Raw genomic sequence first — 21,454 nt, forward strand, 5'->3', positions numbered from 1 at the left:
TCACGTCCGCCGGGGATAAGCTGTCTACTTCGCCCACCCTCCCCTCCGCGCTCATACAGAAAATACTCTCCCCGGTGCCTTGCTAAACTCGTGCCAAGTACCAATAGTAACAAGGCCCCCATTGTCATTCCTTACTACCTAGCGACCAAGCTTCTCGGCCAGTGCATTGATGAATCCACATCGCTCCAACAACCTGTCCCGCTCGAGTTCCCGTTGCCCCTGCTGAAGACGTTCACCGCCCACGTCTCCGTACTTGGTGCTATCAACCATGGGATGCTGCATGTCCATCTGCTCGGCGGCGAAAGACCCTTCCCCGGCACCGGTATCTGCCGCCAAGTGGCAGTTACCCGTACCCCACGGACCGCCAACGAGCTGCACGTTGACTGCAGGACTTGACTCAGAAGATGCTCCATTATCTTTGAACTGGAACGCCTCCGGCCAAGACGGACTAGCATCATCCGCTCCGTTCGGGTCGGCCGCGTACGCAAAGTTGACGAACGCGGCGAGCAGCTGGTCCGATAGCGCGAGATCCGCGTCCGCCAAGGTCTCCCGCGGGAACATGTTATTATACAGGTAATCTATATCGCTGCCGTGCACGACGCCCAACCAAGGCATGCCCGTGGCGGCCCGGAGCAGCGGCGTCACCATGCTCTGGTTCAGGTCATACAGGCGGGCGCCCGGGGAGAACGACGGCGGATCCGAGGGCTTGCTCATCTCCGACGCGAAATCGAGCGACGAGCACGTAAAGAGCAGGTCCCGCAGGATGTGTGCCGCGCGGAAGTAGTGTACCGAGATCGTGGGGTCGGCCGCTGCTTTACGCGCTTCGTAGTTGTGCACCTCAGCGTCGAAGTCCGATGCCGGATACAACGCGAAGAGCGTGGCGTAGTCGTCGTCTGTCAGCGCATGGGCGAAGCTGCGGATCGACGTTTTGATATCGGCCTCTGTCTGGAAGTCGGTGGCCGGCCCTGTGTTCGTGGTGCCGTCGTCGTGGGTCCAACCGAAAACTATAGGGACTTTAACAAACCGGCCGGCTTTATAAAGCGCCGACTGCCGGTCGGGCAGGAAGTCATCGTCCACGGAGGGGATGAAGGTGAACAGCCCAGCCGGCGGGTGGTTTTGCATCGCGTACGCCATAGCCGCCTCGGTCAGCCTATCCATCGGCACGTCGCGGAGACACTGCAGAATTTCCGAATCATCGCTGGACGGGTTGCAACCTAATCTGCGTGCGACGGCACGCGTGTGTAGCTCCGTCACGTCCGACGTCATGTTTAACGCCGTGCCTGGGGGGCCGGACATGCACCAAGCGCGGTCGAAGGGGACGCCCCGCGTACCACCGTACGCCATCAACTGTACGGACGTGAAAGTGCCGCCCGAGCTGAGGCCGAACGATGTTACCCTATTTCGGTCGCCACCAAACGCCGCGATATGGTCCTTAACCCATTGGAAGCCGGCGCGCTGATCGCGCATGCCCACGTTTAACGACTGCTGGTCTTTTAGGATCGGTAGACGCGCGAAGCCGAAGATGGTGACCCGGTAGTTGAGTACTACGTGGACGACGGGCTGGCCGATCCGTGAGGAAGACGTTACGAGGTGCGTCGGGTCATACAGAGCTTCTTGGGAATGGCCCTTGATTACGCCCCCACCCATGACATGGACGACGACCGGTAACTTAGCGTCCGGCTTTGTTTTCGCCGGGCGGGTGATACGGAGGTAGAGGCAGTCCTCGCTTTGGTCCGGGGTCTCCCCGAAGAAAGGTGGCAGGGGATCCCGGATCTGAGGACATGCCGGGGCGGGGGCAGTGGCGTCAATTACGCCTCCGTCTCTGGGGGGCACGTAGGGTTCTGGAGGCGCAAATCGCCGGGAGCCTGATGTGTCCTCGGCGAATTTGACGCTGTTGAACTCTTCGACTGAATCTCTGGCTAGGCCACGATATTTCACTCCGAGGCTGTCCACTGTGACGATGGGATCCTGGGGCGCTGCGCTGATGTTGGAGGCCAACGCCAAGAGTGCTGCTGCATAGAAAAGAATTCTCCCCATCGCGTCAAAATGTTTAGAGCGACAACGGGCTGCTTGGGGTGAGATGATTGATGAGCGAGAATGTTGGACGTCTGCTCGTGGAAACAAAGGATGAGAGGGGTGGATGGTAGGGGGCCCGATGTCTCCGCTCCCTTGCGTCGGGAACCAACAAGCCTTCAGAGACTGCCAGGGGTCTTTCTCGCCCATGCAACGTCATCCGTCTATGTGGCACAGCAATATTTGAGGGCGCAGTAAGCACGGGATCAACGAAGATAATTTGCTTCCAGCATGATACCATGGCTCAAGTACTGATGATGATGTGCCTTTCCCTGCGATTTGGTCTGGAGGCAAGATGTATATGGTGTAGCTATCAAGTCGCTTGGATATCGGGTCAATAAAATACTGGTGGACTCGTCAAGTTGTCCATCTGCTGCCTTTATTTTATGTATTCAGTATATTCACTCGACAAAGCCTATTAATTTTCTGTTGTCATGCATCAGGCATTTAAACTTTGTACTTTTCTTCCCTATTTAACCCCCTTTTGCTCTGTTCGACTTTGGCCTTGTGTCACGGATTTCCTTTTGCATATTCACATCGTCCTTCCCCTACATCATATTAGTGTGGTTTTCAGATGCCTAGTCATTCTTTCGATGGCGTATTTCCAGTATATCTCTTTCACTTGAGGTTAACCACTCCTTGTATAGGAAACCTGCTTGTAGTCAAGAGAAAGAAAAATTTCCACCCAGCCAATATTTCTATGCTCAAGACGAACTCACTTGGTATAATCGTATTTGGGGCATTGCTGGAATTTATGGGTAGTTTCTTTGCACTCCTATAAGAATTATCCATTTGTGGCAGGTCTTGACATTGCATTATACCTCAGCATGTATTTGTTTGTTGGATTCTTGATAGACATACATTCGTATAGAACACCACATATTGAGCAGATAATCATGACATCAAAATATATACATCGAAAACATGAAACACCGTGTAGCAACAGACGATGATAGAGACCACTTCCGTAACCCCCTTCTGGCTTAATACCCCCCTATTCCCCAACCCTGCAAAGGATTGTTCCCAGGCAGAGTGGTTACCCACTCATCCTTAGGATCAGGCACGACGGAATCAATGACGCACTTGTCGTCCTTGTTGACGCCGCCAATGATAGTAGGACAGGTATCCATACCCCCGGACCCGGTGTCGCACTTGTCGATAATGGCCTGCAGCGTGTCCTGGTCCCAGCCGCTGACGAAGTCGGCATGCAGGCTGTAGCCGGTGCGGTCGCCGTCCGACAGCACAAACGGCTGGCTTCTGCCGTCGGGCCTCCAGTCCGCCGCGAAGCGCGGCGTGTCGTAGTAGACCTCGAAGAACATGTGGGGGACGTGGACCCAGCCCGAGGGGCAGTCCAGCTTGCCGTGGTTGTCCGAGGGGAAGGCCATGTTGTTGCGGTGGTCGTCGAGGCCCGCGGCCGGGTTGTAGCACGACGGCAGGTGGATGTCTTGCCGCAGCGGCGACGCGTACCCGTCGCAGTTGATCACGGGGAAGCCCGCGCCGGCGCCGCGGTTGCCGGGGTCCGCCAGGCCGGCGCGCGTGCCGTCGGAGCCCTGGGGGTACCGGTCCGGGTCGCCCTGCGCGGGACACGTGAACTGGACCGGCTGGATGGGCCCCATGGATGGATCGAGCTGCAGGCCGCCCATTGCGGGTGGAGTGCGCTTCCCGGCTTCACCGCTGACGATCTTGAGTCCGGGCGGGAAAGGCTCAATCTTGTCGTTGGTCACATCAAAGCTAGGGGAAGGGGTGTCAGCAGATCCCGGCCATCGTGACAACTTGGACGAGATGGTACAGCAAGTAAGCTTACAAATAATACACCTGCATGTAGAATAGGGTCACCTTCTTGAAAGTGCCGTTGTGCGGCGACTGATACCAGATGCCCGGCACCCAGTAGTTGCTCTTGTCGTTCTTGATCATGGAGTTGGTGCACTTGGACTTGAGCAACTGGTCGCCCTGGACGGTCAAGCCGAAGTTGCTGCCGCCCATGACCCCGTGCGAGTGGGCCGAGGCGGTGCCGGGGCTGATGATGGGATCCATGCGGCCCTCGGTTGAGAACTTGTCGGCTACATTGTTGAACCGCAGGACGCTGAAGGCTCTAGTGGCTCTCCCGGCAAGGGGCGCAGCTGCGGCGCAAGTGGCCAGACAGAGGGTCAAGATTTGCATCATATTGCACAACGACTGGTGGTGCTACTTGGGGACACGGATATATCAAAAGAGTATTGCTTGCAGGGCCATCTAGTCGATGCATCTGGTACTGATCTACTCCTCTGGACGATCACTACTTTTCCCGAGGCTTTATATGCTTCGAGCACGTCGGCGTTGTTTGCTACCTGCCTAGGTATACTCGACACTCCCTTGACAGTTGAGTATGGTATCACTCAAAGCGAAGTATGGTGGCTACTATGCAATCTATAGTATGTGGACGCAGGGAGCCGATTGGATCAACAGGATTGGACGAATAGTAGTTTTGTCACCCCCTTTCCGCCCCTTCACATAAATTAGCAGCGAGTCCTGATTCAACGCCACCGTTGTTGGTGCATCCGCACTCCTGTCAGTTCCCAAAGCATTCGGCTCTGGCACTGCGAATAGAAAACGGTCGGGCAAGGGGTTGGCGCTGCCAGGCGCTCCAAGGTCCTGCAATTTCAGCTGCACGGGGGAGCACCGCGCCACTGGCAGGGTGATGTGGTGAGCAAACAACAGCGCCGTTGGCACCCTATGTTCACGTAATCAATGAGGGACGATGTCGATGGCATCGCAGAATACAGAAGCATGAGGTCGTGGTTACATAGTATAGGGTAGGTATATGATGATAACTACTATGTGTTAGCCTTTTCATGAGCAGCGCACTGGTATGGATGACTGGATAGATATTTCAAATAGAGACTGGAGACTGTCAGGTGAAAATTGTCAGCTCTTGGCACGGAGTTCGGATCATAAGGGCGCGGGCGGGAGGGAGGCGAGCCCCTGCCGCACCGGGAAACAGGGCAAAGAAAGTGGGATGGATGGGTGCATGTCTCAATATGTGTGATATGATCTCGGGTGCCCTGGGGGGGGTCAGCAAAGGCAGGGCATGTCTTGATTTTGCTGAAACGTGGCCATGGATGGATAAGCCGTCGCTTGTCCGTTTCTAGGCATTTGGGTGGGGGGTCAACGGGGGACTAGGTAACAAATGCATGGCACTGCGCTGAACTACATGTACATGGCCAGGCGGAAGGGTGGTGCGCCAGCACGACTCGAGAACGACCGTGACCGGCCGTCGCCGTGCCTTTCGGCCCTTGCAGGAGACAGAAGCAGAAGAGGCACAAATGGCCCAGAAGCTTGGTTCGTCGGCTGCGGAGCGCGACGGAAGAACAGCCAAAACAGGTCAACTGAAGCCCAATCGGAGGGGCAAACCAAGGACATGTCGCGGGAATCCGAGGCTTAGAAAGGATGTTCGGCACATCAGATGCATCCCAGTGGCAGATGGCAATATGGGACTTTTTGGGGTGGCGCCTCTGGCTAACAGTGGGATCGGGAACATCTGCTTGCCTTGATGCTAGCAGTTGTCGCTTGCCGACTCCCGGCTCTCACACGCGCTAGGCCGCAAGGGGGCAAGATCGCCAGGGCTTGGCAGCAACCTGCACGGCAAACTGGCGCCGCAACTCACACGAAATGGGTGGACGTCCTGCTCGGTCGGGGGCATCTCCAGCGCACGTCTCCAGTGCCTCCAGTGCCTCCAGGCAATGCCGCTTTCCCAGAAGTCGGGCATGGCTAACCGGCACGCTGCTACCACTTAATATCACCGCTGATAAGTGATAATTACCTAAGGTATGACGCGTCAATTGAGCATATATGAAATGTATACCTGCCGTTTCGTGTCACCTGCATTTCCCGACAAGAGCTAATAAACAAACGCAGCAAGGCATGCACCGCATCGAGTCGAGTCGCATTTGGGTCACGTCCAATTGAATCATGGCTTTTCGGCGATAATCACTTCACGCCAGACTGGTTTCTTTCCTTGCACGTGTTCGTCATGCAGCCTACCCGTAGACCGTAGATAGCAGAAGCAAGACAGACGGATGATCGGCGATTGGATTGGAACATCTCTATCTGCATGCACATCTTTGCTTTGCTTTGCTCACTGATGAGACTCACCGCACAGCACAGTACGCAGTGGGAAAAATAGGAGTCGGATTGGCTGACTGATTGATTGGATTGAGTCCTGTCCACGAAATTGGGAAAAGGGTCCCTTTTTCCCGTCGGTAGCCTGTATGTAGTGCGTCCCGTCTCCCCCATAGCCAGCCCATAGCTCCAGTATCGTATCTGGGCCGGCGACAATTGGGATTTTCTCCCCTTCTAGACTTCCTGCATGCCTGACCTGCACCTGCTGGCGGTATTACTGCACTAGCTACAGTAGTGGTGGTTCTCGCTTTTTGCCTTGCCCGCAACACCTAACACCTAATTGTTCATCATCAGCTACTGGCCTGCCTACTGGACCTAGGCGCGCCGCATAACCACCGTCCTAGCTGTCCACCCCCCCCTTGGCCACTGTTTTTGCTTGGAGGCGGTTGTGCCGACTACCCGTCTTGCGCCGTCTTGTCCGTCTTTTCCTGGGCAGCTGCCCCTCCACTTTCTCTAACATTGAACCTTCCACTTCTCAGAAATCCCACACATGCTCGCCTGAACCTGGTCCGTGCCGCCCCGTCAAAACCTTCAATTGGGCCAACTGTTCCTGCCCTTCAAATGCCCGGCTATCTGCTCTGCTGATCTCATCAAATGTCCCAAAACCCCCAATATCGAAAGCTGATATCCCGAGTGCCCATGAGCCCATGAGCAGAAACTGCCTCATCTACTCACTCAATCTGATCACCGTCCCCGCGCCCACCACTCGCTGCCGACAACGCCGGCGGGGTTTTGCGACTTGGTGAATGGGTCTCATGAGGGAGTGCCACTGCAACAATTATGGCTTCCGACCGCACCACCAGCCCTGTTGACAAACAGAAGCACCTATCGGAAGTCATGTCCCATAGCTCGGAAGAAAACAACCAGGACCACGGCCACCTCAGGGGCCACGATGATGCAGCCACAACCCAACCCCAGCTGGTTCCGCAGCAATCTCAGCCCGATGATCTTTACGCCCTCGGCAAGCTGGATGGCGACAGTGAAAAGGAGAAGTCGGGCAATCCTCTTTTGTCAAAGTCCCGGACCAGTCGCAGGGGCAACATCCTCATCATAAGCATTGTGGGGCTGATCGTCGCCGCTGGCATTATTGTCGGCGCCGTCCTGGGCGTCAAGGCCCGGAGAGACGGCGCCAACCAGGGCAACGCCGGAAACGACACTGCGCGCCTGCTGCTCAAGGGATCGCGCCTGGCCGTCACGGGTCGGCGCATTCCCGGCGATGGTTTCAACATCCGCCTCTTCTACCAGGGCGGCGATGGCAAGATCCGCATGTCTGCCTACGAGAATACCGAGGCCACTTGGCAGCCCCCCGTGACTTTTGACAGCATTTCAGCCAGGAACAACACGCCCCTCACGGCAGCTATTGACTTGTCATATGTGAGTGTGCAACCCCAACTCTCAGCCCGGCTGCGTTTTCTTTCGTCAATGAGCCCGCGCTCCTGCCGATCATGCGTTGCGCGACCAATCTCGATGGTATTTTTGCTGACAGCTCTTGCAGCCGCACTTCCAACTTTACTATTTGAATGATTCGTCTATCTTGGAAGGCGTGTACCTATCCGAGGACGACACTTCGCCTCGGGAGGATGGTATTGGCCACCAGCCCGTCGAGGTCGATCCCTCATCGGTCCTGACTTCGTATTGGCCATACCTCGTGACTCAGGATTCCGATTCGAACTTTCGGAAGTTCACGTGGAATGGCGACACCTACACCAACCAGAGCATGGGCGTGAACGGTTCAATTGGCTCCAGCCTGGGCCTGATACCGGCCATCCGCCAGTACCGAAGCCCATACCCTACCGGTCTTTTCTACCGAAACAGCTCTGGCTACCTGGCGCAGCACCTCTTCGGTGGGGACGATTTCGCTGATGCAGCCATTAATAACAACTCCATTGGTGGGTCAAATCAATCCCGGGTCCTCGTTTCTATGCTCCCTGCTAACCCACTGAAAGCGAATATGTCTATTGCCATCCCTGAATGGTCTGCCATTAGCGTGATGACTTCCTCCAGAAAGGCGAGCAACTTGACGGATACTTATGTGCTGTATCAAGACCAGTCTCACGCTTTCTTTGTTGCGTCGCAAGTTGAGACCAACAGCTGGAACATTACGTATCTAGATATCGCCGACGATGGTAGCGACATCGCCTGCCTGACGGAACAGGTCGGCGTAACGGAGTCGGCCGGTTCGTCAAACGCCAACCCCGACCACGTGTGGCTGTCGTCCTCAACCGATATGGCTCGATGTTATTACCAATCCAATAACTGGCTACGGGAGATTCGCCTCAGTCCCACAGGATGGGATCATGGCCCGGCTATCCCGATGGTCTGATCGGGTTAATATGACACCATTATCTTGATTTGAATAGCATGATCGACTTAGATGGAAACTAATGTCGTCTTTCTTGGCGTTTAAGGAGCTGTCAACTGGATATACCTTGCATTTACATCATAGCCTCACACGGCTCACCTTACTGAACGGTGAATGGGTGGGGTGTCTTGTTTTGAGGTCAATATTTACCATTTGATACCACAGTGGGAGTTGAAGATATGAACTTATTCAATACATAATACGGCACGTACGTTGCTCTACACCATGCATATAGTCAAAGTCGAACGGGAATATAACCAAAACGTACTCTCCCACTCAAGCATCTTGCCTTTCTGACAGCTCTGGTTCATTGCGTAGCGGCCTTCTCTTTGTCGAAAACCCTCGGTGCTTTCACATGAAGTTGGGCGCATTCTCCGCCCCAAACGGAGTTTAAGGGGCCTCTTACATGTATCTATCAGCTCGATTTTGTTGTCAGAGTTCTTATATCCGACTCTAGTATGTCAGTGAGAGAGCCAGCCTGCGGGGAGACGGGGAGCAACGGTTCAGACTTGAGTAAAGTATGCACAATATCTTGTGTATATTTATAGGGGTAACGGGTGATTCAGGGCGTCAGCAATATCCGTCCCATTCGCGAGCATCCCGGGGGGCTAACTCTTCGGACAGGTCTATGATGGCCAACTGGGCACGTAGATGGCATCTGTAGTAGCAGGGCTTGAACTGACGCTACGTTATAGACTCTCCCTTTCACCTGGGATACAGAGTAGGTCCTTGTGTCTCAAAATAGCATGCCGGGGGCAATAAAGGGGTAACAATGGGATTTGTTTATCTGTATACTTTGACCAGGGGCGCAAGATGAAGGGTTCGTCCGAACGTTTGTTTAGAAAGACGTCGGCAACAAAGAATACAGGCATACTGGCTGCATTGTTACTACCAGATAGTGAAGTTAGTATATTCAGAAGCAGCCATCAATGCCCATTGGTTGATGAACCCTGGTCAATGTTCAAAACTGCGTATACAAATACGAGATATGCGCCAATGCCTGTTGTTCAACAGTGACAGGTCAGGTTCAGAAGTGTATATATGTTTTGAGACAGCTGGTATTGATCCCTTTCTGGTTGAGTTGAGGTAACTCTTTGAAAGGATTCTGTATATATCTGGACTCGGCTGTCGAATCTGGGTTACTGGAGGTTTGATACTTCGCTCTCCTGGACACCGGAGACCCAGAAACTACTGTCATCAACACAAACACACACCTTTCTAGGAACGGCGGAGCTCAAAAGCACTATAGTAAGCATACCTACATACTATACTACAGTACTGCGAGCATCTGAAATATCCCTGCATTAGTTCTGCGCAACACAGAGGAACCACAGACCACATCGGAACTCTCGACCCAACATCATCCCAAGATGTGCCGAAGGACTATAATTCACCACATGCACCACGATGTGCGCATAGCCATCACGCTGTCGACGCAGATCGACGACGGCCAGGCTGCCCCGCTGTATGCGCACCCGTACCGCACGGCCAACCACACCTGCGACATCAACGTCGCGCAGTCGCTGGCGCACATCGGGCTCCGCATGGAAGCCGCCGCCGCCGGCGGCGAGGATGCGGAGGAAGAGGCGGGGAAGAAGCAGCTGCGCCCCTGCGAGTACCACAGCTGCTGCGTGTGCCAGTACGCCGTCAAGCGGTGCGGCTGCTCCCCCATCAACGTCGACGCGGTCGAGGACTTGGCCGAGCCCGAGGAGTGCGCCGATTTCCTGCTGGAGCACCGGCACGCCCCGCTCAACGTCCAGGAGCTGGTCTGGACCCAGTGGGCTCGGGTCGTGGATCGCCTAGGCGACAGCGGCAGCGGCGCGGTTGTGGGTCTGCCGACGGCTCTGGCGGCGAACCCGCAGCAGCAGGGACCTTCCCTGCCCAAGCTGCCCGAAGCCCCCCCAGTGGCGCGATCTCAAACACGTCACATTTGGGGAGAGCTGGCGGCCCGTCTTCCGGCGGGACAGGGACATGTACCTCGGCTGGTCGGTCTGGATGTTCGACCGCTTGGCCGAGCTCCAGACGGCCCGCGAGGAGGACGCCCGCGCGGTCGCGGAGCTGCGGCGGCGCGGGCTCGCGGGCGGGTTCGCGCTCATGGACCGCATGGCGACGACGTCGGCGGACGTGCGGGCCGCGGAGGGCTTCATCCGGAACGAGTACGTGTGGGCGGCTACGCGGCCGCACTAAGTAGGTAGTGCTCCTCGCGTCGAGGATGGCATGGTTATTGGTTAAAGTGGAGGTAAGTACATAATGTACCGCAAGTAAGAGTGTTCTTTCGAACTAGCTTTTTGAAAGACAAGGGAAGGAAAAGGTAAGGGTGTCGCTCAAGCTGAGAGATTGGGGGGATTTAGGCCCTGGATGCTGGAATGAGGCTACTTTGGGTACCCCGATAGGTAAGTCTTGTGTCAGCGGGTAAATGTTTCATTGACAGGGAAGTTGCATCCCATCAAAGCACCTTGTCAGATCCAGTGAGTACATCGCTGTATGGATATAATTTGACGCATTAATGTTGTCGGCCTGACTTTGTCACGCTCACTGTATCTTTCAATCTCGGGAATGAAATGGGACCTGGTGACGCTTCGAGTACGCTGATTATCGTTTTCTTTTTCTTCCTTTCTCGCGACCTTCCCTTTCAAGAAACACGTCAAGGATGTAAAGAGAATCGTACCACATGCTCGCGTGGATAAAACTGCTGGGCTGAAGGCCGTGCTGGGGTTTGGCAGACGCAAGAATCAATACATGTACAAGTGCTGCTGCAATCGAAGATTTGAGGTCTAGGCTGGTTCTATTTACAGCTCCAGTGGTTGCTGATTCGCGGGTGCCCCCATGCACTACTAATCCTTGCTAGCTGATAAGGGGGGGCCGCAATGTTTTGCTTTTTTTCTTCTTCCCTGCCTTCCTCTTCTTAACGGGAGTTATCGTGCCTCCCCCCTTAGTAATGCCCATGAAGACTTCATCAATTATGAACACCACCCGTTGTAAGCTACCAGCTTGATTTATGATCAACCGAAATCCACCGGCGGACTACATGCCTGCATGGGAACGTTTGTGCCTGAATGCAGTTTTCGTGAAAGCTCAAGTGTGGTGCTGCCTGCCAAGCGGTGCCTTAGCGCCAGAAATCGCCTGAACGATTGGGCCATTTTAGGGCCAGGCACTGTCATTGATCCCGCCAGCGCCCGCCGCTAGTCCCCCCCCATCATCCACCGTCCGCCGACCATTATACCTCGAACTCGTCTTTGTTCCGTGGATCTGCCCTTCCACATGTGCCAAAAGCATGCATATCTCCAGGCCCGTCGTGACTTGTGACAGGCCAACACAGTGTCGAGTCGTCATTGATCACGTTCTGAGGGCTGGGTGGAAGGGGTGGATGTGGTCAACCCGGCGCAGACATACCAAATGCTCAACATGGCCTAGGCTGCATCTCGGTAGGCTCATAGCCCCCTGCCTGATACTCCCACCACAGTCGCTGACCGGCCAGAGAACCGAGACTATTCGATGCAGCAGCACTCGCCAAGGCCGCATGCAGTCAGCCTCTCTCCTTTCGCTATGATTGCAACCCTTGCCACCTGTGCCCAGGCGGGCCTCGCATAGGATATCGCGCCGGAGTGGGCATGGGCACGGGCACGAGAAGAAACCACCCGTGCTCGCTTGAGAGAAGTCGAGGCGCAGTTTCCCTTGATAAGGAAGGGCCTGTGTCCTTTCCATTAAGTGATCGACATCATGTTTACTCGATTCTTCCCCGGTGTCTCGTTCCTCCAGTCGCAGAAGCACCTTACCTGACAATGGCCCCTTCGAGAACCGAGTCGAGCTCGGTATCCGGTTCATCCGGCTGCCTCTCGCCTAATACACCATCTACTCTCTCGTCCAGGAGCCAGTCTTCCATTGCCCGTGGGCCTTGGGCAGACGAGCCATGGCCCCTCTTCGAGACCCCTGGGAGAACGCATAGCACGGGCCACCCCGCCATCCACATCGCCAACGAGGCAGCTCATACCTACAATGCCATGTTCCGTGGCATCAACTCCATATTCCTCCAGGCTCCCTTCGTAACAGCCGCCAAAGATGTATCCGACTTTCTCTTCCTCGCGCACTGCCTGGGCTGCTGGATCGCCCAGCATCACAACACCCTCTACTCCGGCGTCTACCCCAAGTACGAGGCCGTCTTGGGCCGGCCCGGCGCCCTCACTGGCCCGTCGCCGTCCCAATCTAAGGAAGACATGTCGTTCATTCCCCTCCTAGAGGCCCTGATCAACTACGCCGCGGAGACTCAGGCGCAGCCGCAGACGTACGACCCCAGCGTGCTGCTGGGGATCCTCGAGGACCTCGCGCCGGGGCTGCACGCCCACGCCTTCGCGCAGATCGTCAAGGCGATCGGCATGGTGTCGCTATGTGGTGAGCCCGGCTCGCCAGCTGCCGAGGCCCGTGCCGTCGCACTCCTCAACGCTTGGCGCGCTCTCGACGCCGAAGCCGCGGCGGCCGCCGACCGGCCCCTCGTGCTGCCCATGCTGGTGCGCCTGCGCGACACCACATTCGAGGGCGGCAACGACTGGCCGCGCCTTCCCGTCCTCGCGGTGCACGTCGTCGCGGACCGCTTGTCGCCTGCCCATGCCGGCTCGTGGCGGTTCCTGCCGTGTACCATCTGGGGTAAGCCTCAGGAGCTACCGTTTCTGGCCCCGCAGGGGAAAGGGCCGAAGGGCAAGGGGAAGGAGGTAGCATGGGTTTCCAGTCTTACGTCGAAGATACACTCCTCATCGCAGTCTTTGGTGTCGCCAACGCCTGTTTCTATCTGATGGTCTCTCGGTCCACTTCTACTGAGGTATCACGTCAGCGTACATAACAGAGGGAAACCCCATTCAAGGGCTCGCTATATTTCTAGCTTCTAATCACAATTTTGTTCCAGGACCTCAGGCATGGAGCTTGCGTGGAGATATTTTCAAATCAGCAAGCAACATAAGTTTACAGCATCTGATATCTAATTTGCAGCATTGAAGTGCCATGGTCATATGAAACCCCTGACATGTGATGTGGTGAAAGCTCGCCTCGGAGACTCACTGAACTTCGCGGGCCACAAGATACCGGACTTGGATGCTCATCCCCACGTAGTTGCTTCGCCAATAGACCCAATACTTCAAATACAACTTGCAGCTTATTGGCAAATCTATCATTTCATAAGTCTCCGCCAAGAATAGGTCACATGCTCACGGGAGGTAAGAGGTACTGATGCCTGTAGTCAACTTACTTACCTCTTTTCTAGTGGTACTACATTTGGATGCTGGGAAGTATCGGGCAAGACATAGCGTAGCTATGCATTGCAGAAATCACGGGCCTGAACGTTTAATGTCAGGCTTGCAGCTCATCTATAATGCGCCAACGGAATATATGGTCGCCGATGGGGTTCCCGAATGTCGTGCCACCCTCCCTTTGGGCACCCAACGCTGATTAATGTTACCCAAACAGCTGGCACCACATCAATCGTCCCTCGAAACTTGGATCCTATCAATGGACAGCCATGAGCGGTTGAGACAGCGTCGGGCCTCGGACCATCGCAGCAGCAAAGTTATGCTTCGCATATTCGTGGACCTATCAGTAGTCGCTGAGCGCTACTTCGGATGACGTAAAACATGCCTCTCTTGAGGCGAACTCTGCTCGGAGTAGAAAAGGCGGCGGCACTTGCATGATGGTGCACATGGGTCAAGTGATTCTGAGTCAACCCGTCGTCGTCAGAAAATTTCCAATGCATATATTTCACCAAAAAAGCAGCTAGATGCAAATACCATGCAGACAAGCCTCAGCCCGCAACTGAGCTGCGCCGCGACATAAACACACTTCCCGCCTCTGAGATACCTGACAGCCCGTTGTTCGAAGAATATATCCGTTGTCTCTGTTGCAACGAAGGCAACGCTCGGCATCGTGACAGGATAGTGGACGACGATATCCTCCCGCACTTGGCCGCAAGATGGAAGAATGAAATCCTCCAGCAAAGGGACTTGCCCGGCAGCGTGCAAGTTAGGTCTGGTCCCCGTCTTCCATTGCCTGAATTCCGTCCGCGTATGAAAGATCCCGGTCCCAAGGATTCCGTCTCTCACAAGATTAGCGAGCGCCTCGTGAATCGAGATGTGGAGACTGGGTCTTTGTACATATTTGCTCGCTCCTCCTCGCCTGGATACGTCAAGATCGGCTGGACTACACTCGACGTCCAGGGCCGTCTCGGCGAATGGGCTGAGTGTGGTTATACGCCGAACCTCTTGTTCCAGGTGGACAATGTCCCCCGTGCCCAACGGGTCGAGACGCTTACACACTACGAGCTCATAGAAGAGTGGCGGAAAGAGAGGCCGTGCACGGGTCCCAAATGTGGAGGGAAGGAACATCAAGAGTGGTTTGAAATCAGCAGCGAGAGGGCGATCCTGGTGTTGGGCCTCTGGGCAGGATTCATGAGCAAAGTCGTGCCATATGACTCGAGCGGGTCTTTGAAGTTGGAGTGGAGGCAATATTTGAAGCAAGCGGGCAAGGAAGTGACTGCTCGGAATCTATGGGAGCATCATTCAGCTTCGTTGGCCAGGAGGGAACCCCGCCAGACGGTTGCTGATGACACGGATCGTGCCACCTATGTCAAAGTGGAGGAGCAGGAAGGGTACAGCGTGCATGCAATGGGAGAAAATATTGGCTCGATGGCTACTTCATGCGAAGTGAAAAGGGGGAAGCTCAGGAGGAGGACGACGATCGTTTATATGTCGTGGAAGTCAAGAGGGAGTCAGTGGCCAAGAATTGTAAGAATGAAGGCCGAGGGGGCCGGCAACTGGATACAAATTCGACAGAAAAGAAGATTGGTACGGATATATCAGTCGAAACATGCAAGATGTGTGAGGAGAAGGAAGGCGGTCAGGGCTCGCCAAAGAATGAAACCGAGGAGGACGACAGATTGCATACAGAGGAAGAGACAACTGGTGCTCAGAGTAGTGCGTATGAGACGGGAAGGAAGGGGAAATCTCTCTCTAGGAGGTGACAGAAGAAGGGTACTCTGATACATTAGAAGCTGCAAGTCAAACCCGCTGGTCTTTTGGCGGAGTGTTAAGGGGTAGTCGGTGGTGATTTCAGTCTGCTACTTTTTGTGTGGTTTAGCTGAGTACGCACCGGGCTTGACAACCTTTAAGTCACTCTCTAGTCTTATTCGTGGGCTACGCATTAACAGAGATCGTCGGTACTCCTGTAATCAGGGGCACAGGGTGTGTTATGCCTCTATTCAAAATTCAGGGGTTTTGGGAGGTACAATGTCCAATTGGTAAACACAATAGGGGCTGATATCTAATAACTCGCATATTGCTGCAGTACCCTTCGAATCAAATAACGCCCCCGTCAGTAATAAGTGTTCCTCTGATCATGCCGAGAAATATTCATTGCGGAGTAGCGCATTTCCCAAACCCTGTCGCGCGCCAACCGATGCATGAGTGTCCCGCGACGCAACAATGAGCGTTCGGCCCGCAGGGCTCACCATCAGGAATGCAACCGTCCATTGGCGCCTCAGAGTAGTTTAGCAAAGCTAGAATTTTGTACATTGCGTGAGAGAGATCTGCGAAATAGGGGCAATGAAGGCTCTGATAAACTCACACGTACGAGTTCGCCAGGCATGGGATCAGTAGGGATTGCCATGGAATAGGCCGTAGCAAACCAAGCGGCGACAATGGTAAAGAGCGAGAGCTTCATGTCCATCGTGGGCATTCAAGCTAAATATAGTCGATTTGAGTGGTTTCTGATCATATAACCGTACACAGTAAGGATGTTTTAAGGTGCTGGCGATTAGGAATTTAAAGAGGGAAGCTGGAAATTCCAACCTCTGTGGGCCATGGTCGATATAAACATATGCCATCTTGCACATTCTGCACAACTGGCACAATTTACAGCTCAATAATGTCACAGAAATGTCTGGTCTACGTGCTATTCGTAGGAACCCTGGCAGTTGGACGAGGAAAAATCACCAAAACAACAGGCTTGGCGATGCCCTCCTCTGGAATGGGCCACGTAAGACTACATCATCAAAACCAACGATTGGAGTCATATGATTCTTGCGTGTATTAGTGCATTCCAACATAGATTTGTACTCAATCCACGTCATTGGCAGCCCCATAGGGTGCATTGGTCATATTGTTTTAAGTCTATTAGTCTTGCAAATCCGGCTATTATTCATCTATGGGAGTTTACATCTGAAGTACATCCAAGTGATTTGGCTATTGTGGGCTTAGTGTATACCAGCTCGATATTCTCAGGATGAAGGTAGCTGGTCAAAAACCACTTAATCGTATGTTCCCCCTTTTTGTCGCTCGTCCAAGGTTCGGGGATAGCAAAACCCTTTTACAAGTGCTAGTCTTTGAGTGCCTCTCGTCTCTGCTTAAACCAGCGGTGATTGATCACCTGTTCTGTGGTCAGACGCTCGTTGGGATCGTACTTAAAAATGCCTTCGAGCAGGTCCCCTAACACTCTCTGTTCGTTCTTGCAGATCTGCCATACGACTATACGGTCTGGGTCGCCGTACCAATGCTGCTCAGCCGTACACTCCTCAGCGACACGAATGCAACGTCCACCGCGAGCATCGTCCCAGTCGCAGATGCACGGGTTGGAAGAATCGGGAAAGTCGCCCCTCTTATAAGGCCGCCCTCTGGCTATGGCGCGTAGTATATCTGCCCTCAACACCTGGTCCGTGGCAGGTTTTTCACTCCCGGGCTCTTTTTCGGTAGTCTCTGTAGCTACTGGGGTGGCAGGCTTATCCCCACGGTGCTCAGGCAATGTCGTGGTACGAGAGGATGTGGAGGTCTTCCCCTTTCTATGCTGGATCGAGCCCTCGTCCTCATCCGAACTGTATCCATCGCTAGTCCCATTATAAAACATGAACTCTTGAGGTATCAGTTCCTTCGTAAGGTGACATTTAAAATTCTGTTCCGCTTGGTTGAGGAAATGTCGCATCGATTTCGTCTGGTCGGAGTCGTCGGCCTTGGTCCGCCGGTGGGTTTCGAGCGATATGGGTATCGACAGAGGATCACCTGGCTTCCAGGGCGTTTCGCGCTCGTTATCAACAAAGTACTCATCGAACCCCTCCAGCTTCGCAGACACATCACTTCTGTACATCTCTGGCAGCGGCCCCCAGCACCACTCCATTCCTTGCAGGACTCGAACCCATGTGTCATACTCCGAGACAAGAGCGTATGGTGTCCGCAGCTGTACAAAGACGCAGGCAAGAGCCCAGAGGTCGGTCGCTGGTCCTCTCGGGGAGCGCTTGAATAGCAGCTCAGGGGCTGCGTTGGATCGGTAGGACATCTGCTCAGGCGGCAGTTTGGCAGTCTCGTAAGATAAGCCAAAGTCTATTAAGACGAGTTTCCCAGTTCTGTAATTCGGTTCCAGTTGCATGAGGGAGCCTCTTTGAAACAATACGCCAGGGGCGTGAGGATATGCTGGTCGGCCAGACAGTCTCTCCACTTCAGAATGTCTCAAAGGGTCCCCAATATGCTGTTGTAGCTCATGCTGACTCATTTTCTCGACGGCGTCATCCAGGCGCAGTCCGATATTCTGAGTTCTAATATCCCCATGGCAAATTCCTTTGTCGTGCAGGTATTTCACGGCTACAGCCAGTTGAAAGCACAGGTCGACCAGCAGAGTAGGACTATGGAGCCCGTAACCTGGGGGAGGCCGCGAGTCCATTGCGGCCACGAGCTTGGAGACGAAGCAAAGATGCCTTCCGTTTGGCCCATCCTGCCAGAAGTAGGTTTCCGGCAACCCAATATTGTTATGCTCCAGCTCCTCACGGTCCACGTGCTCCAACGCCTTGAAGATTTTGAATTCCTGGTTTTCTTCGTTTGAATCTCTGGCTTGCAGCACTTTGACTGCCCGCCATGAGGCGATCTCTGAGTCTTTGCATAACCACACGGTTGATCCGTAGCCCCATCCAAGCTTGTCGACGATCTTGTATCGGCCTTGGTGACCAAGTCGATCACCAGGCATGATGGGGTGGAACCCACCAGGCCTATATTGCTCTTTATCCTCGTGTTCTAGTTCTTCTCCGGGAATTTGCCGATACACCAAGTCTTCGCCGTCGAATTCAGAGCGGCGTGGCGATGAGCTTCCGTCTCGGCCTGAGCTTTCCCCTGTGCCTGCACGGTGTCTGTCTTCCCGAGTTTCCTCGTCACGGTTCCTCACGTCGTCGGATCTTCTAAAGTGGCGCCGGAAATAACCGTACCAGAAGCTTCGGCAGCTTTCACGCCTGCAGACGTTCTCTCTCCGTTCTTGTGATTGACTTGATCTGAATCTGCGTCCATTGCTTGGCCGTCTTTCGTCTCGATATCTATCATAGCGGTATGGATCGTTTCGGTACCTATTGCTGTGGGCCCTTTCATCCCGAGGATTAACACCCCTGCTTCTGTTCTCTTGGCGGCCATTGCGTCGTTGATGGCTTTGGCGCTGCCTCCTGTTTCTTCCCGGCGTTGAAGAATGGCGGCGATGATCCATATTATGTGTGTGGCTTCGAAATACAGCTCCGAAGAGTCATAGGAAGGTACACCAACGAGTGCAGGGAGTTTTATTCTCAATAGACTTAAGCAAGTTCATCTGGGTATTGCGGGCAAATCACGGCAAGCAAAACAACCAAAACTCACAAACAACACCTTTCTCGGTGTCATTGGAATAATTCGGAGTGGAAAGGTCGCTGGACTACTTTCTTTGAAATATAATTAGCACTTAGATTGTCCTAATGTCAAAGGAGACAAAGAAAAGCCTCACGCTTGGTCCCCATGTCTTTGTCCGCATCCGGTTCCATCCGTTTGGGAGACAATCTGGCCAAGCCTTAACCCGCCAGTTTCATCTGTAATTTGAATGATACACCATGGTTCCTACCAGCCAGATCTCCTCAACCATTCTCAGATCCTTGACATGGCTTCTCTTTGTTCCTATGCAGCACAACGTATGGCACAAGATCTGGTCTCTGTCCAGTGGACAAAAGTAAATATAGGCAAGGACAAAGTAGCATCTCTGCTAAGGACTGGACACAAAGAACCACACCCATCGTGGCCATGCCTATAATATGATTGTGATCTGCCCTGCCTTAGATGCAGTATAGTTCGGCAGACATCAAAGATTGGACGAGAACACACACCAACTAAACAACCGAACCCCGAATTACATATTTTCTTTTCGAACATACTATTTACTAGATATCATGGCTCAATACGACACTACGGCTGCACATGACCACAGGTGGAACATTGGCATGCCCTTGCCCGCTGGCGGGCCGCTTAGATATAAGCCGACGGGGAAGATTGTGAGAGTAGGCTCAGGGCAGCTGGCTGACCCTGTGGCAACTTGGGTGTCTGATCTACCCAGAGGGGGCATAGGACCAAAGGCAGCAACAGAAGACATTGTCCAGAGAGTTGCAGTCAAGGTAGGTGCAACTCACGCCTGGATTAGGTCTGTAGTTCACAACTATGGCTACGAATACGATAAGTTTGGCAATCGGATACCGGTCTACAACGAGAACGGCGCTTTCACTGGGTGGAAATTCGTCAGAAAGGACAACCACATCACGGTAGCTTTTGGCACCAGCGAAACTCATGTAGTCGTGCATGGTCACATCTACGTAACGGCTGATGCCACAGGCACACCAACAGGGCTCATGGATATGGGGTCTAGGAAGTACGTCTGTGATGGCGATGGGCGTGTACTCGAGCTCTGGAAGCAGGTCGAGAGCCGCCACGAACATGGACCTGAGGAGGGTGCCAGACCGCAGCACACTACTGGGGACTCGAGACATGGCCAGACTTCTTACGGGCGTCCCCGTTGGCAAGAGGAGTTTTTGATGGACCATTACTGCCCTTGTGAGCACAGGGATGTGGAACTTGGAGACGACCACTATTGCCCTTGCCCACACATCGAGCTGGTCAGCGTGGACCACTGGTGTCCATATGAGCCCTGCCCACATGATATCAAATATCTGATTGTAAAAAGATAGAAGGTCGAACACAGGGTGTAAATAGGGGGGTTCAGACATGAATCACAACGTACATAATTGGGTATATATAAGCGTATAATAAATATAGACCACAGAACATAAGCTCTAGAGCGATCTTTTAGCATTGACTAAGATGAGAAAGACACAGATTTGAACCAATGTGCTTTTGAGACCACTTGACCACCACAATGATATACCGGGCATGGTTTACCAGCGCCAGGGGGGCTATCGATTGAGCCAGCTAACTGTGTCATTTTGATTTTCTACGTGTAAAAAGACATATAATATGCTAATTGGCCCAGGGAACATATTTACTGAGGGTGTATCATTGGAGTATGGTACGTTCTATCGGGATGAGGCAGCAGTGAATCCTGGTGTTGGACGCCGAACAAGTAAGGCAATGTAGCCCGCATCGAGGAGCAGCTCTGCATATCTGATGGCAACGTATCCTTCCTCCTGTATCTCGTTACCATGACGTTCTGCGCCAACAACTCGTGGCCGCTGCCGGAAGACATCGCCGTACAGCTCAGTGGTGTGTACACTTTAAGCCACATCGGGGACAAGTGGCCGGGTTGGGGCTACCCCAACGCCATAAACGAGAAAGTGACCGAACCGACATACTTAACCCCGTGGAATTCGTTGAGGAGACCCTGAAACGCGTCCGATCGCGATCCCTCGCGCACATCATGGAACCAACGGCTGCCCCCTGAACCAAGTAAACACCACCAAGTCAACTGAGGCGGCCATTGGGATGACAGTTGCCTACAAAACCATCGTAGCAGTTCGCTGGGCGAGGCTAGCCCTGCCAATTGAGGTACAAGTCCTTGGCATGGCGTTCCTGTTGGCGGTGATCGTAACATTCAACAAAGTCCCATTGC

At 53.8% G+C, this 21,454-nt stretch overlaps 7 protein-coding genes across 7 annotated transcripts; 4 read left to right on the plus strand and 3 right to left on the minus strand.

Annotated features, from left to right (window-relative positions):
• Positions 1–138: 138 nt before the first annotated feature.
• On the minus strand, positions 139–2,037 carry PG986_011827 (alpha/beta-hydrolase; the record flags this gene model as incomplete). The annotated part of the gene is made up of 1 exon (XM_066848049.1): positions 139–2,037. The coding sequence occupies one exon, from the start codon at positions 2,035–2,037 to the stop codon at positions 139–141; it is 1,899 nt and encodes a 632-aa protein (XP_066694745.1).
• A 1,019-nt stretch (positions 2,038–3,056) lies between these two features.
• On the minus strand, positions 3,057–4,236 carry PG986_011828 (uncharacterized protein; the record flags this gene model as incomplete). The annotated part of the gene is made up of 2 exons (XM_066848050.1): positions 3,057–3,804; positions 3,878–4,236. 2 exons carry the CDS (start codon positions 4,234–4,236, stop codon positions 3,057–3,059), a joined length of 1,107 nt encoding a protein of 368 aa, XP_066694746.1.
• Positions 4,237–7,011: 2,775 nt separating this feature from the next.
• PG986_011829 (uncharacterized protein) lies at positions 7,012–8,554 on the plus strand (the record flags this gene model as incomplete). Its single annotated transcript, XM_066848051.1, has 2 exons — positions 7,012–7,605; positions 7,727–8,554. The coding sequence occupies 2 exons, from the start codon at positions 7,012–7,014 to the stop codon at positions 8,552–8,554; spliced, it is 1,422 nt and encodes a 473-aa protein (XP_066694747.1).
• A 1,409-nt stretch (positions 8,555–9,963) lies between these two features.
• PG986_011830 (uncharacterized protein) lies at positions 9,964–10,788 on the plus strand (the record flags this gene model as incomplete). Its single annotated transcript, XM_066848052.1, has 1 exon — positions 9,964–10,788. One exon carries the CDS (start codon positions 9,964–9,966, stop codon positions 10,786–10,788), a length of 825 nt encoding a protein of 274 aa, XP_066694748.1.
• A 1,587-nt stretch (positions 10,789–12,375) lies between these two features.
• Positions 12,376–13,380, plus strand: PG986_011831 (uncharacterized protein; the record flags this gene model as incomplete). The annotated part of the gene is made up of 1 exon (XM_066848053.1): positions 12,376–13,380. One exon carries the CDS (start codon positions 12,376–12,378, stop codon positions 13,378–13,380), a length of 1,005 nt encoding a protein of 334 aa, XP_066694749.1.
• Positions 13,381–16,945: 3,565 nt separating this feature from the next.
• PG986_011832 (kinase domain-containing protein) lies at positions 16,946–19,011 on the minus strand (the record flags this gene model as incomplete). Its single annotated transcript, XM_066848054.1, has 2 exons — positions 16,946–18,726; positions 18,813–19,011. 2 exons carry the CDS (start codon positions 19,009–19,011, stop codon positions 16,946–16,948), a joined length of 1,980 nt encoding a protein of 659 aa, XP_066694750.1.
• A 443-nt stretch (positions 19,012–19,454) lies between these two features.
• On the plus strand, positions 19,455–21,230 carry PG986_011833 (uncharacterized protein; the record flags this gene model as incomplete). Its single annotated transcript, XM_066848055.1, has 4 exons — positions 19,455–19,570; positions 19,826–20,442; positions 20,879–20,914; positions 20,983–21,230. 4 exons carry the CDS (start codon positions 19,455–19,457, stop codon positions 21,228–21,230), a joined length of 1,017 nt encoding a protein of 338 aa, XP_066694751.1.
• Between the last annotated feature and the right edge of the window lie 224 nt (positions 21,231–21,454).

Source organism: Apiospora aurea (genome assembly GCF_038362705.1).
Source record: "Apiospora aurea strain CBS 24483 chromosome Unknown utg000008l_segment0_segment0, whole genome shotgun sequence".
Taxonomy (NCBI): Eukaryota; Fungi; Ascomycota; class Sordariomycetes; order Amphisphaeriales; family Apiosporaceae; genus Apiospora; species Apiospora aurea.